The sequence below is a fragment of the Patagioenas fasciata genome, chromosome 19 (genome assembly GCF_037038585.1).
Source record: "Patagioenas fasciata isolate bPatFas1 chromosome 19, bPatFas1.hap1, whole genome shotgun sequence".
NCBI classification, from domain to species: Eukaryota; Metazoa; Chordata; class Aves; order Columbiformes; family Columbidae; genus Patagioenas; species Patagioenas fasciata.
The window spans coordinates 11,189,982-11,205,610 of record NC_092538.1 but is presented as its reverse complement, the minus strand read 5'-3'; the positions used below and the strand labels follow the sequence as shown (position 1 = coordinate 11,205,610).

At 49.4% G+C, this 15,629-nt stretch overlaps 1 protein-coding gene across 13 annotated transcripts in view; it reads left to right on the top strand.

The window, feature by feature from the left end:
- Positions 1-14,945, top strand: part of BCAS3 (BCAS3 microtubule associated cell migration factor) — a 285,403-nt gene extending 270,458 nt beyond the window's left edge. For 7 of the 13 annotated variants that reach the window (XM_065852777.2, XM_065852781.2, XM_065852776.2 and 4 more), the window contains one exon: positions 14,076-14,945. In XM_065852777.2, coding sequence (XP_065708849.1) covers positions 14,076-14,224 — 149 coding nt within the window. In that variant the 3' untranslated portion in view covers positions 14,225-14,945. Of the gene's footprint in view, positions 1-820; positions 2,636-14,075 lie in introns of those variants that run through there. The other 6 variants (XM_071816953.1, XM_071816952.1, XR_011741909.1 and 3 more) reach the window with 3 other exon arrangements.
- The last annotated feature ends 684 nt before the right edge of the window (positions 14,946-15,629 follow it).

Genomic DNA, 15,629 nt, shown 5'->3' with positions numbered 1-15,629 from the left:
TTTCTAGATTTGTCATTCCTCCTGGAGAAAGAGATGGGGAGAAACATATAGGAGATGACTAAATGATGTCTGCATCCAGGCATCTTGCGCTGCTGGATATGAAATGAGCTCAGCGGTGTCCTTTCCACTAGAATATAAAGAAGTGACACAAGATAAGGCCAGCACTCAATTTAAAACTTAATTTCTTACTCATTGTTCTGCAAGTGTTTCAGCTCTTTTGTGCAGGCTGTAATCAGGTTATGACATTATTGGAACTGGACGTTTTTCTTCCAGTGTTTTGGCTCAAAGTAGTTAACAGAGAAACAATTCCCTTTCTCCTTAGAGATTTGTTGTTGCGTTGGGGTTTGTTTTGCTTTGCTTTGCTTTGTGGGTTTTCTTCCTAGTGATTAAGCGAATTAATTTTCCTAGTGCAATGCTCCAGTATTTCACAGGAGAGTGTAAAGCTGCCCTCTGTCTAACTTGGCTTTGCTCACATTCAACTCTTTTGCTGAGTTTCTCTTAAAGCGTTAAACTTTTTGCATCCCTGAGGCTTCTGCTATTGATTTCAAGGGGAACAAGCGGAAAGCCACAGCAGGTATTCGTTCAGGCCTGATTCTGTAGAGGGCTGAGCATCCTCACAGCTCTGCTTGCAGCATCATGCCCACGAGGTGATGCTTGCTACTCAAAGAAATGTAATTTGGTGCATGCAAAAGCTGTTGATTTTTAGCAGTTTTCTAAATTCATTTTCTGTTTGTGCAGCTTGGCTTGGAAATCTGTTATTTTGGGTTTTCTAAATATTTAGAAATGTTTCTCAGTGTTTATTAAATCTTCCATTTAAAAGGCTGAGTTCTGAAGCCTGCCCCACACCGAGCGGTCCCACACTGACCAGGGCGCAGGAGACTTGGAGACTGCAGGATTTTTCCATCCCTAGTTTTCTATAATTACCTTGTTATTCCTTTTAGGAGCCTTTGCGTGGTATTTTTATGTAGGATATGACTTAAGGCAAGCATATCTCTCTTAGTAAGTATAAGAGCCCTCGCCTCCCAGCATTTGAACCAGGACTGGTATTTTTACAGCTGTTTTGTGAGCCAAAACTTGTTGCAGCTGCTGAGGTGGTGGCAGAATAAAGACAAGACAGTTCCTCTCCCTCCTCCCCAGCCCGGCATCCCCAGGGAGCCTTTCGGTATTTTACAGGAGTGATTTTAGGTGTGTGCAGCTTTGGCTGGCGCTCGCTCCTAAAGCCCGGCTTGGCTGGGGGAAGGCGCGAGTCCCCGCTCAGCTTTACCGCTGCCTTTGTGCCCCTCAGTCTCAGCTCCAGCTTTGCCACCAGAGCACCGGGGAGGCCGGAACACCCTGAAATGCCCGGACAGCCTTACGGGACTCCTGGGACCCGCAGGGTAAGGACAAACGGCAGCACAGGGCACCACGTGCCGCCAGCCCGGGTCCTGCTGTTGGGCTTCGTTCGGCTGACACGCTGCTCCCATCTCTGCTTGCCCTCTAGTGCAGGTCTCCTGCGCATCTTGCATCGACTCTGTGGAAGTTTGAGCCTTTTGTTATCTTATAATGATGTGCAGCCAATTTGCCGGCTGCCATTCCTGCCCGTGCAGAGCAATAACATCGTGCTGATGGCGAGGGTGTTCACCGCTCCCTGGGTTGCGAAAGGGTGATGGCCCAAGTCGTTGCAAAGCTCTTATAAACTACGCATTGCCCTCACCAGGGAGAAGAGGCTGGAGAATGGAAACTCATTTATGCAATAAATTGTTAAGCAGTCAAACTGTTAAATGGACCCTTCTTATTAGAGAGGTACGACGAGTCACCAAACAGCAAAATAGGCGTTTACACAGCAAAACCCTCAGCAAGAAATGGAAGGTCAAAAGGTAAAGCAATGGAAATGTTCCAGTGTGAACCAACCCCCTGGCCATGCAGCTCCTGGTACTCTCAGCTCGTCCACCGCGGGACCTGCTCCTCGCGCTTCGGCATCAGGAGCCTTGGATGGATCCCCAAAGCGCCACCTCCACCAGCTCCAGGGGTCGTCTCCCACCCGTTTGGGTGCCGTATCATTTCCCATCGTGGTACTGCAGTTTGCAGCCCTGCTATCATCTCTCATCACCCCCGTGCGTTTCTCGAAGAGAATATCAGACAAATAGTAACCTGATGTTTCTGATAATCTAGCCTTGCTGTCCATGGTGGAGTCTACGGGTATCAGGGCTTGGGGCCGTATCCTTGCCGAATGGTGGTGTGGTTCACTCGCTGGTGCTCGTAGTGTGTCTGGTGGAGATGGTCGGGGACAGAGGGCAAGGGGAAAAGCAAAACCAAGCAAAACACAGGGAGTTTTGGCTGGGGAAGGATCTTCCTGATGGAGAAGAATCCCTGGATTCCCTGAGTCCCCAGCAATGCCGGGAACGGTTCGTTCTCCTTGAGGTATATATTGTAATTTGTGGTATGAAAAGATCAGCTTTTCTTCCATTCCTAGCCTGCTGTCTCCCCACCATGGATAATACATAAAACAGTAGACTTTTATTCATTAACATTTATGGGAAAATGTTAATATTAAACTGTAAGTGAAAAGCCCTATCTTATTGAATTCTTCTGCTGTGTTATTGGGAGCCTAATTACATTTTGCATTTAAATAAAAACCAGATGACGTTCAGAACGGTCAGGCAAGCATTCTGTAAGTGAGAATTTATCTTGCGATCTGGGTAAACAATGTCTCATCATTTAACAGTTATTATAAATAATGGGTTTTTAAGCACTTTGCTGGGAGTTCATATTGGCTCCACGCGGGTTGCACTAAGGGAGAGAGAATTTCAGTGACATCTTCCAGGCATCCGGTGAGGAGGAATCATATCCTGAGCTTACTTCTCAAGCTGCAGCGGTTTTTGTCCTCCTCTGTTTATTGTTGCTCGATGTTGTGTGCACAATCGGCTGACAAAAAAAGAAGAAAAACCTAAGAAAAATGGCCAATCTGTTGGCAGCACTTTGCAAATGGAGAAACCATCTATGCCGCTGCCCCAGAAGAACGGGAGGGTGTTCAGAACCCCTGCAGAGGTTCACCAAGTGCTTGAAGCCGCTAAGGGCATATTCTTTCTGTCAAAATAGTGCTGTGTGTTCACCATTAATTAAAAAGATGTTGAAGCAAAACATAAAGACAAAAAGATAACAGGCAGGCTGCTTTTCCCTGTGTTCCTGCTGGTGCCCTCCTAGATGGCATCACCGGTAATTACATGCTTGTGATAGGGAGCTAGTTTAGGAAAATAACAACACTTCTGAAAAATGGAAACAGCTTTTTCCTCACTTCTGTTGTGTACGTTCTGCGTTTCATTCCTGTCGCTTCGGACGAGGCCGCGCTGCTTTTGTTGCAGTATCTGGCTTTTCATCCTCGCTCCGTGTTCCTCAGACATGGTTGGGATTCTCCGCGGTGTCTCCGGGACGTGTCCCGTCCCAGCACCCCGTCCCGCACCCCGGGAGAAAGGAATTAGCTTTCCATGCAGACAGAAATAGGTGGTAAGGGGGTGAGTTTTTAAGGAGCCATTTGCTGCTGTGGAAAGCTCCAGATTTTGGGAGGGCCTGGTGCTGGTGGCTGCCGTGTCACCTTCTGACATGCCGGGAAGCCACCCACCCTGTCAAATGGCTGTTAGGACATAAACTGTTTACTGCCTTTTCCTATGAGAGGCATTCTATCGTGTTTTCCAAGAGGACCCCCACAGCTAAAATACCGTCTTTTTTATTTAGTTTTGGTATTTATTTGTTATTTCCGTGGTCAGCGACTTTCTCAGTATCTGCCCAACTCATGAACCCTGTGTTTACATCAAAAGCTGGTGCTGTTGTGAAAGACAAAGGGTCAGGATCGCTTCTCCAACCCTTCCCAAACATTTTGTTCTGGGAAGGCCATGGTTAGGAAGGTGCCGGCAGGATCAGGAGCCCCGTTCCCTGCACTCTGCTATTATATCCTGCTGGTATTGTGTTGTCTCTTTGGTTTATCTTTTGGAAATGCGCCCGATCACCCATCAAAATGTGAGGGAAAGGAACCCAACATGAAGAGCAGGTAGTTATATTAACTTCACCGCCAGATGCCCAAGCACAAGGCAGAATGGGCACAGCTTGAGATGATTTAAATGGCCTTTTGTGTGGGTTGTGGCCAGGGGAATGCCTTGGTGTGCCATCAGGTCTTTGAGGTTTCACACCAGAGTTCCCTTTGCCACGCACCCGTCCACGGGCTGCAGCTCATTCGCACGTCTGACAGTGCTTATAAGACTGGAACTAAAGGGGCAAAGTATATTGGAATCAATACTTGGAATAGTTTTTAAAATATGCCTTTTAACAAGTGAAAACGTCCAGCTGACTTTCTTTCAGCTGCTTTCTGGTTTCCTGAGAACGCATGCGAACTGCTGTGCTGAACGTCTCCATTAGCGACGGGCCAAATTAAGCTTCCGATGTCATTTTTATCGAGGCTCTCTCGTATTTATGTCTCACATCAGAATTTGGAGCTATATAAATAAGACAGAGTGTATTAAGAGCCTCAAGCAATCCTGCAGGAGAGCGAGCCCACAAGGTTGGCCTGTTGTTTTTCCAGGCTCGGTTAATACTCGGTCTAGGTAGGGACGTGATTTTAAGAGTATTACTGCGAGCTTTGAGTGCTTCGTAAAATTAGGTCTGTGTTTAGAAAATTGGTCTGCTTGCAGCAGCAATGTCAACATAATCTGTAAAATAACTGGCTAAATAGGCCAAATAAGTTGCATTTGGAACCAGGATTATTTGGATGGGTTTGGAGTTTCTCAGCGACGCTAAAACCAGCGCTGGGGAAATGAAAGGAGGAGGCTTCTGCTCCTTGGATTCCCACCTGAACTTTTCAGCTCTGGGAGCCTTGAACCGTTTAGATGAGCAGACGAGGCTGAGTCTGTGGTGACATCATTTCATGAGCTTCCCCCAAACTCCTCTGATTTGGACCAGCTGAGGATCTGCTCCCCCCCAAACCTTTAACTTTTCCTTTGAATCGAACCCAAATTCCAGTCCGGTCTCGCATCCTCCTCGGCATCAATCTGGGGAGACAGCCCAGAGCCTCTCGGTAGCTTTTCCTCACCGGCCCGAAAGGCCACTTTGTCTCAGAAGTGCTAGAAGTTGTGCCAGAATTACTTTGCTTTGTAATACTATACTTTCAAAATGAGCTTGGCAATACGTTTGTGTCAGGAACACATAGTGCACGTGTGCAAGATGCACCTTCCGAGCTCAGCTGTCCTACTCCAGGGCTGCCTCGTCTTCCTCCCTGAGGATTATTGAGGCCAAATAACTGAGGTAGCGTCACCAGACGTGAAAGAAACTGCTGAGATTTAGAAGGTCAACCATGGCTGAAATCCCCCGTTCAGCGTGTTGGCTGCCCAGACCCTGAAATCGTTGCTGGATTTGTATTTTTGACCTTCAGGCAACGTTTTCTTACCCAGCTCTTTTGCTGGGGCTGTTCGGCTGAGCCCGGGGCAGCAGGAGGGACCCCAGCACTCCCCAAGCACTCCAGCTCATCACTTAGGGGGAACACTTAGATCCAGACCTTGGGTCCAGACCTGCTCTGGATAGAAGCGTGGTATCGCCTCCGAAACTTCTGAGCAAGATCCAAACGTCCAGAGGGGTAGGACACAGAGCTGGTAGCTGTCGTGAACATGCAGATTCTATTTAGTTTGTATTTCCCTTTGTGGAGTCGGCGGCTGACGGAGGGGTCACTGTTGAGCAATCCGGGGCACTCCCATAACCCTGGGAATGAGAGACCAAACCCAGGAATTTTAATACAGTGTTTTCTCTGCAAATGCTTTTGGTCTGATATACACAGATGTGCTGCTTGCGTAACTGAAGATACAAGATAATTCTGTGCAAATACATTAAAAAGCTTGTATACAGACTGGCTTGCACAGGGAAGTGTGTATAATGTATAAGGTACGTGATAGGATTTATGGTAGCAACATATTGAAACCTGCAAGATGGGGTAGGTGGAAATGCCTTTAAACCCAACCATATCTGCATATTCATTTAAAAAACTCTTCAAGAAACCTTGCACAAGGAGTCATGGCCTTCCATGATGTCAGTGGTTTACAGAAATTGTTTTCTGTAAGCATTTGACTGTTGTAGCTTTTGAAATTTCGCATGCTGACTAAAATCAGTAACTCATCCTTTTGAAGTGCCATTTATGTCGGAAAACATCCTAAACCTTTTTGCAAAAAAATATACAGCTCTAGGAAACTTGAGGTTATTTTTTAAAAGCACTGCGGTAATTGTGAAAGTGCCTATCGTGAAGAATATTTTCCCTCTAAATGCTGGTGCTTTATCTGGTGCACTTTTAACCTTCCATAAAACGCTCAGAGTCAAGTCGGGCAGGATGCCAAAGTCCTGGGTCTCCTGTTCCGTGGGCTCGAGTCGTACGGAGCCTTTTGGGTTCTCTTTTTAAAGGTAAAAACAAGCTTCTTGCTTTGCTTTTTTGGTAGACAAAATTCTCTAGTAATTCAAGCATGAAAATGTCTTATTCGTATCTCAACCACCTCTTCGTGCCTGAAGTAAACGCAGACGTCCTCCCTGTTTCCTAAGTGTTAGTTGTTTGGCATCTTCACATTGAAATAAGGCAGTAGAAATGAGACTTGCGGTCTCGGGGGGGCTCTGATGTTCAGAAGGCTCAGTCTCCGTTCCCCTGGTTATCTCCCTCCTCCTGTACCTCCTCATCCCCTCGCTAGATCCTGCCGCCTTTTTTCCGACGTGCCAGGTTCCATCTCCGAGTGCACGGCATTAACCAACTCTATGAGGATTCAGCCTTAGAGTTACCGTAAGACACTTTGACAGTAACTAATATTTTACATAGGCCACCGAGTTCTGATTTCAGAGAAGTTGTTCAGGCAGCGTTTGCCGGTCTTTTTTACTTTGCAAATTTAATGTAGGTGCTTCCGCGGTGTCTCAGCATCTTTGAGACCGCAGCGGGATGAACCTGCTTTAATACAGGGATTGATTTTCAGTGTTCAGATGCCATACGTGTTACATTTTCTCTGTTGAATGGAGTTTAAAATCTCCTTTTTCATTTAAAAAAAGGAGAAAGAAACGTGTCTTGGGAGCAGGTCTGTTACAGCCACCCAAAACATGGCAGGGAATCAGTCCCTGTGCTGCTTACCCGGGCACAGGGAGAACCCACACGGGTTTGTGGCTTCTGCTGGAGCAGAGCACAAGTTCTAATTGACTTTTAAACGTGATCATAATCATAGCTACTTGTAAACGTTATAGGAATATATAAAGCTGGGAACCGACTTTCTGTCTGTGCTCCCTTTGGAAAGGAGCGACATAAAACTACGTTTCAACCACCTCAAATCAAAAGGATCTCGGAAAATTAAGAGCTTTGGTGAGTATTTGGCACTTCCGTTTGGTTATGATGTAATATTAGTGATTTTTGCTTATCCAAATACCCAAAAGCACAGGTTCCCCGGGGCGCGGTGTCCCTGTGTGGGGTTGGAGCCAGCTCTGCGGGTCCTCGCCTCGGAGCAGCCACATGTGACGGGAATGGATTCTAATTAGAGCTCCCTCGTTAGCATAATTGCATTTAATAAAAAGAAGGGAGATACCTAAGAAACACCTACAAGTGCCGTAGCAGTGATGCCATTTCCAAGGCCTTGTGTTCGGGGCGGTATTTGTTCATTTTACGACACACACCGGGTTTTGAGCCTCGGGTTGCGCCCTGCGCTGCCCGGGCAGCGGCGCCGGCTCCCGTGGGGACCGGTTCTGATGTTCTTAGTAAATGTTCATGCAGAAATAGAGCCAGGAGCGTCCAGCTGAGTTTGGGATGTTGTCTAAACACTGCAAGACGGAGAGCTGACGTGTAAAAGTGCGTGTCGGCGTACCGGGGAGCGGAAGCCGCGCGGCGGGGGCCGGTGCGAGCTCCTCACGTCCCGCTCGCTTCGGCAGCAATCGGGAGAATACAAATGTTTAACTAACCCATTCACTGGGGAGCGGTGTGTAAATTACAAACAGTTTAAGAGATCCTCGAGACTTCTTTTGTGTTAATACAAATTGCCTTTTAGTGTTCGCTTTATATAGGATCCTTTTGAATGAGAATCCAGATGGCAGAAGCTACATAATTATTATTCATTACGGTTAATAAGTAACACTCAGAAGCCGCAGTCAGCTCTGCGAGTTCCCCATGATAGGCATCGTGTGAATGTAAGGGTAGAAAAATAGTCCTTGGTGCAGAATAGTTTAGGATTTTGGTTAAAGACAAGAAGGTATGAAGGGCCCTTCGTTTGCCTGCTGTTCTGAGAGCAATGTCCGCCGGGACTCTTCTCGCTTCTCCCCCAAACCAAGGGAATTCTCTTTGGTTTTAAAGTGAAGCTCTAATTTGGGCCTTGTAGCACGAGGCTGGGGAGAGGTGGTTTTAGGGAGCAGCACCTTGTTTCTGGTCCCGCTGCTGGGAAATGCCCGTCTTGCTTCTTCATTTTGGGGAGGGGGCCGAGTAGGTTCCCGCGCTCGCAGCCCCCTCGGTGCACGGCAGAGCCCGGAAAGCTCCCCAAAACAATCGCTGTGAATGACAGAAGTGAAATCGAGGAGATTCGAGCCCTGCTGGCCATTACCCCACTTCCTGCATTCCTACTTGTTAATTGTCTAATTCCTAACGAGTCCTCGGGCGTCTGATGGACTTTCTGATGCGTGCTCACTCCGACGGTTCCTCCCCTCCCCGGCCTCATCCCTCACCAGGGACCTTGTTCCTTTAAAAATGCCATCCTTAAAAATCAGAAATACTCAGCCCAGCAAAAGGAAAAGGGAACTTGACATTAGTTGAGCTTGAAAGGCTTGGTGCTGTGAAAAGTGACTGACGTGTGAAAAGAGGCTACAATTAGTTCTTTCCCCAAGCACTCTCCCATTCAGTCCAGGGTCACTCCTTCAGCGAGCTGCGGCTTTGAGGGTAATGTGTTGTGACAGTTTGAGATGATGAAGAATAATTCTTGTATTCAGAGTTGCTGCCGCTTCCCCGCTGCCCTGACACATCAGGCTGCTGTCATTGTATCATTTATCCCGGCTGCGCACAGCCCGGGCAGCCCCCGGTAGGTACGAGGACAGGGTCAGCCCTTCCAGCAAATGATTTGGGAGGATATTTTGAAACTGTGCTGAACGGGGGAAAGCAAACAGAGAGAAAGGAAAAACCATTAGAAGAAATAATGCACTGGAGATGAGATTTTTGAGTAGACATAAAGGAGATACCACGGCTTCAAGTGGACCACTACAGAGAGAGCACGCATAAGAAAGGCAGCATAATTTATGAGTGTTCCGGGCAAAAGAGGGCTATATAGATTTTTTTTTTTCAGGCACTGAATTAATGCACCCTATAAAATGGTTTCACATTGAAGCTTGGCAGGGCTTTGTGCTGGTCTGGATTTGATGGGGTCCTTTGACAGTTCCTGGAGCTTTCTGGAATTTGAGGGTGCAGCCACCTGGCTGGACGGGGGACGGCACCGCTGGCCCGGAGCAGAGGAGCCCGGGCTGTCCCCAGAGCAGCTGCTGCTCCTCCTCTTTTTCCTTCTCCTCTTCTTCCTGCTCCTCTTCTTCCTGCTCCTCTTCTTTCTCCTCCTCTTTTTCCTCCTCCTCTTCTTCCTTCTCCTCTTCTTCCTGCTCCTCTTCTTCCTCCTCTTCTTCCTCCTCTTCTTCTTCCTCCTCTTCTTCCTCCTCTTCCTCCTCCTCTTCCTCCTCCTCTTCTTCCTCTTCTTCCTCTTCTTCTTCTTCCTCCTCCTCTTCTTCCTCTTCTTCCTCCTCCTCTTCTTCCTCTTCTTCCTCCTCCTCCTCCTCTTCTTCCTCCTCTTCTCCTTCCTCCTCCTCTCCTTCCTCCTCCTCTTCCTCCTCCTCTTTTTCCTCTTCCTCTTCTTCCTCTTCTTCCTCCTCCTCCTCTTCTTCCTCCTCTTCTCCTTCCTCCTCCTCTTCCTCCTCCTCTTTTTCCTCCTCCTCTTCTTCCTCTTCTTCCTCCTCCTCCTCCTCTTCTTCCTCCTCCTCTCCTTCCTCCTCCTCTCCTTCCTCCTCTTCTCCCTCCTCCTCTTTTTCCTCCTCCTCTTCTTCCTCTTCTTCCTCCTCCTCTCCTTCCTCCTCCTCTCCTTCCTCCTCTTCTCCCTCCTCCTCTTTTTCCTCCTCCTCTTCTTCCTCTTCTTCCTCCTCCTCTCCACTTTGGCAGCCAGCTCGGGGACAGCAGTGACTCAGCCAGCAGAACAAGGGACAGGACCATCGGGCTGCAGCGTGGCGGTTGGGAATATTATCAGAAGTATTTTGTGGGAGGTTTCGTTTTCCATTCCTCGTGCAGCCATGTCCGTGCCGTGGGACGCCGAGCAGAGAGCAGCCGGCGTTTGTGTTGCAACATCTTTAATGTCCCGTCGCTCTCCACACAGCATCGGTGTTTCCGCAGCCCCTGGGACACTGCGGGGCCATGGGAGGGGGACAGCCACCCCCCAGCAGGGCTGGGGACCCCGGCCGGGCCACCTTCCCCCCGCTCCCAATGGCCACTGCTCCTCATGCGAGGATTTTATTGTCACCACGGCGGAAAGCGCGTGTGCCCTGAAAATCCCAGTGACGCGGGGACCCTGGGTGATGCCAGCGGTGCCCGTTACTGTCACCGTCACAAGCGCACACAGGGCTGTTCCCAGCTCCCCTGAAGTGACTTTCTCCTCATGGCTTCAGCAGATGTTCCTGCTCCTTCATCTTCTTTCCCATCTTTTTTATTGTTGCTGTTTGTTTTTAGGGCAGTCAGGACTCTGTGAGTTGTTTCCTCCAGGGACATGGGCAGGTTTTAGTATTTACGTTTCCAGTATTAGCATTTATTTGTATTTGTGTTTGTTTTTCACGGGCTTTTGAAAGCCTCAGGGAGCCATTTATGGGGCCAAAATAATGCAAGTGCTGGTCTTCTCACAGTATTTCATTTCCTTGATGGTAGAAATGCTACAAGAAGAGCAGGTCTCATGTTATTTTGACCCCATAAATAGCTCCCAGAGGCCCCTTTCTTCCTTCTCCCACCCACTCCCCCCCAAATCAAATATTTAGGTTTCTGCAAAGCCTGACTTCTCAACCCTGGTTATCTTGCTTCAGCAGAAGCAAATTGCAGTTATTACAAAATAGCCAGAGAGTCTATAAGGCCGAATGGGTTTTATATGATGCACAATTTGTTGGCTACTGTACAAGTTCATTAAAGTGTATCATAAGAGGTTGTTTTACTGGTACATTTAAGGAAGTTAATACATCTCGACAGTATATGCATGGGGGAATGCAGATACAATAACCCTCAGACATGCTGGGGCCAAGCCCGTTCCTGGCGTAACTCCACCGGAGTGAACGCAATCGCTCGCCGAGCAGCCGCGTCCGGCCATGCCGCAAAATTGTCCCCCAGTTTTCTACCCCGTAACAGGAGGGGTGTCCCCATGTCATGGAGCCATTCCCAGTCATCTCTGAGCTTCCCATGGGAATGGCATCAATGTTCCTGTGCACATGCCCTTTGCTGGAACGTCAGGGGAGAAGAAGCATAGTTTGCACTGGACATATTTTTATTATAGTTTTTTATTAATGAAACAGCTGCAAAAAAAAAGAAGGGACTAATTTGGGGGAATGTAGGCAGATGTGGCGACTGTGGTCCTAGGGGTCATGTGTGCAGCGCAGGTAGTCCCCGGTGACCGTGTAATGGCTAATTGCACGTCTCGTGTGACCCGGCCGTGCACGAGAGCCGGGCCCGGGCGAGGGCAAGAGCCCAATTTCCTGAGCACAGCGGTGCTCTCTGCCGCGGCGGTCGGCACTTTTACAGTGCTTTCTTAGGTATCAGAATACATCGCTCGTCTGCCTCGCCATGTAATTAGTTCCAGAGCGAGCGGCTCCGCAATGCAGGGCTGTTTGAGGGCGCCCGGACGCGTTTGCCCAGGGCAATGCATGGGTCACCATCCGCAGCGCTCGGGACGGCAGCTCAGATGTGGGAGCTCCTCTGCTTTTTAGCCTGATCCCCTCCGAACCCAGAGTGGGCTCTGTGCAGGCTGGGGGGCTGGAAAACCTCCCCTCCAGTTGCTCTTGAGCCTTTGCATCTCTTTTAGCCTCTCTTTTGTCCCTCCCCGTTGTTAATTGAAGGGGTTTATGTGTCTGCCAGCAGTCAGGGCAGGAGCAGCCGCAGGGACGGAATCCCTGGCTCCCCAGCCAGGCCCTGTGCCCACCGCTCTGCCTCCCCACTTTTTGGTCGGTGCTTTTTCCCTGGCTGGCATCAGTCTCTGCAGTGCCACCCCCTGGCAGTCCCCGCACAGGTGACAAGTGCTGCCGGCTGCACAAATCCCGCAGCCCCCGGAAAGCCACCCCATGAGCCCAGATTCCCCAAAAACCCAATCCCGGCAGGGTGCGCGGTCCCATGCAAGTCACCAAAGGACAGAGTCACCAAAGGACAGGCAGGAGCTGACAGCTGAGCAGCGACAGCCACGAGGAAACAAATTCTCCCTCACTCTTTCCCTCTCGCTGCTTTTGCTACGGTTACTGAAAACACAACATTTGCCTGAAAATCAATTATAGCTTAAAAAGAGAGAGAAAAGTAGCCCCGCGAGGAGCCCGGCAGCCCGGGTTTGGGGAGCCCCAGCCTGGCCGGCGCGGGCGACGCTGCCCAGCGCCCCAGAGCTCTGACGTGGGACGTTTAACCGAAGCCAGCTGTGTGCAGAGGGAGATAAAAGCCCCAAATCAGACAGGATAAGCGCAGTATTAGTGTGGGATACGCCACTCATTTCTGATTTAAATTACTGTTTTTACTTCCTGAACTCATGGGAGAGTAAGGATGTGAGGAAAATGAAGAGGTTTAGACATGGACATTCCTTCACCAAATACTGGCAAGAAACTGTGATTAATACAGCTGAGGTCATTATCATTGCTGCTTACAGGGTGACCGGTTTCCTGCTGATTTGTTTTTCATGTATCCTGGGCAGATTATCTCCATTGCAAGTTACCTCCACCATCAAGGACTAAATCCCTGAGCCCTTTTTCTGGGTGCCCGCTCGCCTGGCTGCTGTCCCCGCGGAGCCGGGGTGGCAAACGGGAGCTGTGCAGCGCCCAAGGATGCTGGAGCAGGGTGCTTTTTGTTTTAGCAAAGAACTGACGTTCTGCTTTTCCTATATGCAAGGGGGTTTTTCCTCTTCCCCCTTTGGCGGCAGAGGAATTTGCCCAAATCTTCTGTCCCCATCCCGTCCCCTCCAGCGCAGAGGCAGCCGATGGAAGTCGCGCTCAGGGCCGTGCGTTGTGACTCGACGGAATGTTCCTTGTGGCGTGTCTGGGAGAGGATCCCTGCCGTGTCGTACGTGGGGCTCTGCCGCATCTCACCGCTGCGTGCTGCCGCTGAGTGCCGGCCGCGCCGATGCTGCCGCCGGCTCAGCCGCAGGGTTCAAGTGGCTCACAGAGAGGCCGCGCTTAGAAACGATGCTCTGCACACAGAAAAATCCTTGTGTTTTGAGATTAGGGAGCAAGCAAAGGCTTTGGGAGGTCAGCGAGGGGAGATGTCTGGATGCGTATGGGAGGGAGAGGGAGAGCCGCAGCCGGGCCTGCTTTCTGTTTTGCTTTGAGGCACAGCTCAGGCCTGCAGGAAAGAGTATATTTTCTCTTTGGCTGAAAAAAGCAGAGTTATTTATGTCCATTTATGCAGGATAAAGGGTTGTGGAAAGTCCCTGGTGTTCCCAAGGTGGAGAATCGCGGGCCGCTCCCCCTTCCCTGCCATCTCAGCATCATTGCTGTGGAGGAAAGATGTTTCATGATCTGCCACCGTACCCTTTGCTCCTTGCTCAGTTCAGCCGTGAGCATCCCCACCGCCAAGTCCCAACATGTCGTGAGTCAGCGGCCTCATCCCCAGGAAAGGGTTTGCTCTGGGTAACGTCTCCATCCAGCTCTGCTTCAGCTCAGCTGAGCTTGAGCCTGGCAGAGAAGCAGGACCAGGAGCTGGGATGTCTCTGGAGTGATCCATCAAATCACCCCAGAAGAGGTGGATGACGAGCAAATGTTAGAGCAATGATAAATAAACAGATTTGTCAATAAAGCGGCCGTCCAACGGCACGCTGGGTTTATGTGGAACGCTAACCAGGACCTGCTCTCTCTTCCCATTGCAGAGCTTCAGCGAGAGGGAAGCATAGAGACGCTCAGTAACAGCTCCGGTTCCACCAGCGGCAGCATCCCACGCAACTTCGATGGCTACAGATCGCCCCTCCCGACTAACGAAAACCAGCCCCTCAGCCTTTTCCCCACGGGATTCCCTTAAATTAGCCAAACAGCCAAGGAGAGATGCAGACAGGGTAACGAGCCGCCTCTCCGCCTCAACTGTCCCCGTGTGTCTGTCACCTGCCAGTTCGCCGCTGAGCTGGATGGTTCTCATTACCCTGATAAATATTGATGACTCTTAAACCTTCCTGAACCATACTCACAAAATCTTGACTTTGTGTTCCTGTGCAATATGAAGAGACTCCGCCTTCAATCCTGATAGCTCCGCGGCTTCTTTTTTCGCTGTGTTCAGGAAGAGGTTGGTTGAGGAGAAATCTTTTTGGTCAAGCACATGGTTTCACGACCATTCTCTGCTTTTTTCGCGTTGAGAGATGAAGGGAATCTCCGCAACTCAGAGGAGCTCTCGCCGTTTGCAGAAGTGCCGAATATCAACGCATGAACTGGAGAGAGTGAAAACTGGAGGACTTTCTGTGGACAGGGTTGATAATGTTGTTCCTTCCTCGTTGCGTCTCCTTGCTGCCCTCCTTCCCCACTGATACTCATCAATGCCAGGAGTATTGCAAATGGAAATGTTTCTTTTTGTTCTTTGGAAGAATTCTCTCTGTTGCTCCGGTTTTCTTCTAGTCATGTATTTTAGAAACGTACTTAATTGACTAACTGCAGTCACAAATTTCTCATATTTGGTTATAAAAGTTGGTCATTGGAACTCAGATATCTGTCCAGAAATGCATGTGTCATTGAATAAATCTAAGTTAAACAAGGCACTGCTTAAATGGCAATGTTCATGGGGTGTTACTGGGCTGGCTGTGGGCTTCGTATATCTTCCTGGACCAGACTATGCATATTTACTAACTCGAGGGCTTTAATTGAAGCCATCAGTGGATGTTATGCAGCCAGTCTGGCTTGGTTTTGCCTCCCTGCTTTCTTGTCCCCATGTGCAAGGCCAAGATTGTTAAAAACAAGAGTTACAATTGGTGCGTCTTGCACCTCTGAAACTCAACACCCGTCTGCGTTGGGGTGTCTGAGCCCGGCTCCAGCTCCTCACGTTGCTTGGGGCTCTGCTGCTCCGTCCCCCTGATTTGGGTGGGACGAGGACCAGGTGTGCTGGAAGCAGAGGCACCCGCCCCATCTGGCGTGTTACAGGATCACCCAGAGAGGCTTTGTATAACCCCCGTACCCTGCGGAATGTGCGCAGTCAAAACTCGCACCACATAACTCTGCTGATAAAACAGTCGTGGGCTCACACATAGGAACCACATGAATTCCTCTATCTCGGCCAACTTGTGTCGAGAAGCAGAGAGTGAGATGGGACTGTCAGCTTATGAAATTTCCTTCCCTCTACTTGTTTTTAATAGAAGCCGTTTGAGTCACGGCAATGAGAGGAAACTATCTAAACCCACAAATCTTTTCGCACTTTTATAGCTCAAACCAACCACTCTGAGTGA